The sequence below is a fragment of the Perkinsus marinus genome (genome assembly GCF_000006405.1).
Source record: "Perkinsus marinus ATCC 50983 genomic scaffold scf_1104296944082, whole genome shotgun sequence".
Classification (NCBI taxonomy): domain Eukaryota; phylum Perkinsozoa; order Perkinsida; family Perkinsidae; genus Perkinsus; species Perkinsus marinus.
In genome coordinates, this window is record NW_003211570.1 from 1 (window position 1) to 1,681 (window position 1,681).

A 1,681-nucleotide genomic window follows, 5' to 3' on the forward strand; every position below is an offset into this window, starting at 1 on the left:
CCGCTACCTCGTTCTGTAGCCCTTCCAACTCCCCTTTCATCTCGGCCAACTTGGTCTCTCGCTCCTCAATGGTAGCCGTCTTCGCCGTCACCTCCGCATGCATGACCGTGCACTCTTCCTGCGCCGTCTGCAGCTCAATCTCGATTGACTCCGCACGCTGAACGACCACCGGACTGGAATATACGTTTAGTTCCCTCAGCTGAGTTCGGGAGTTTCCCCACTGCATTGCAATCATTCAGACATGACTTGGGGTAGAATTTCCTCATCGTCAACAACATGTGCGTAACAAGCCAATTTTTACCTTGGTATCATATTATATTATATTATATTATGTTACTATCAAAACTGGTACAAATCTATATATGATTTCGGGAAATAGATGTTTCTCATCATTTTTTCGGGTTTTTGAGCTGAAACGATGATAGGGCATAGATAAAGTGATAACCCATCATATAATCCACATTGAGCTCAGCTCACCTCAGTTTCGTCCTCAAGCATTCCTCTAACCTGCTCTAACTCCCTCTCAAGCTGAGCGTTGGTATTGTGCTGATCCTCAACGGCTCCCCTAAAAAAACCAGCACTATTCCACTCAACGACTAGGGTAGGATGCGATGGATAGGAAAGCGTTGCTATATACAGATGAGTGGATAGCAATACATTAGCTATGGGACAAGGCTATGTAGCTATTACTAATTATTGTGTATTGGGAAATTACACCAGTACAATCAGGCCCAACCCTGTCCTGGCGGCTCACCGCAATGCTTGCAGATCCTCTCCGTCACTTTGGAACCCCCTGCCAGCCAAAAATGCAGACAGCTCACGATTGGCTGCTGCCAAGGACTCGTTCAACTGAACAATGACAGTGTGATGGTCTCTAACACACGATACCAAAGTGTACTCCCTCATCACCACTGTTTGTGTGATGAGCAAAGATACTATAGCGGCTGCCAACATCAGCCAGCTCATTGGGACTAACTAACTACGTCTATCCGGAAGCCAAACTCGAAGAGCCCTTCTGTATGTTCCTGTACTATTAACGACGTTTACGAAGAGATAATTGACACAAACTTGTGTTATGTGTTTTCTAGTGCCCCTAACTGTGTTCTCAGATCCTCTAGCGTCAAGCTAGTGGACCCGATCTGTATTCAATTACCCCCAGTATTTTTACAGTTAGGGAGGCTGTACTGTAGTATCTATTTTGGTATCACCTAGAACCTTCGTATACTTCAACGGTCAAGAGTCTTGAATTATATCAATACCGTCATAGATGCTTCGTTAACTGATGTTCTCAACTAATTCACGTATTGTAGTCGCTATTGTTGCTATGGTTATTCCCGATTTCATAAGAGTTACTGAAGCTCCATTACTACTCCTGACTACTACTACTTGACTCCATTACTGAGGTATCTACTAAGTCATCAAGTTCATCACTTAGAACCTTCGTACACTTCGACAGTCAAGAGTCTTGAATTATATCAATACCGCCATAAATGCCTCGTTAAGTGACGTTTCACTTTTGATCGATCGTAACGCTATTGTCAATCAATAGAAGGAACCATCGAGTGGGGCGGCTTAATGAAGATATGCTTCTGCAGAATAATTTTCACGGGGGCACGCGTTGAAGGATCCGTTCCAGCGAGTGGGGCGGCTATGCCACTTCCTCAAGATATGCTTCTGCACA

General features: G+C 44.5%; 2 protein-coding genes across 2 annotated transcripts; both read right to left on the reverse strand.

The window, feature by feature from the left end:
- Window positions 1-7: 7 nt before the first annotated feature.
- Window positions 8-157, reverse strand: Pmar_PMAR011367 (hypothetical protein; the record flags this gene model as incomplete). Its single annotated transcript, XM_002780787.1, has 1 exon — window positions 8-157. A coding segment is annotated over one exon (150 nt), but the record flags the coding sequence as incomplete, so codon positions are not given.
- A 320-nt stretch (window positions 158-477) lies between these two features.
- Pmar_PMAR011368 (hypothetical protein) lies at window positions 478-966 on the reverse strand (the record flags this gene model as incomplete). The annotated part of the gene is made up of 3 exons (XM_002780788.1): window positions 478-565; window positions 755-849; window positions 889-966. Coding segments are annotated over 3 exons (261 nt in total), but the record flags the coding sequence as incomplete, so codon positions are not given.
- Between the last annotated feature and the right edge of the window lie 715 nt (window positions 967-1,681).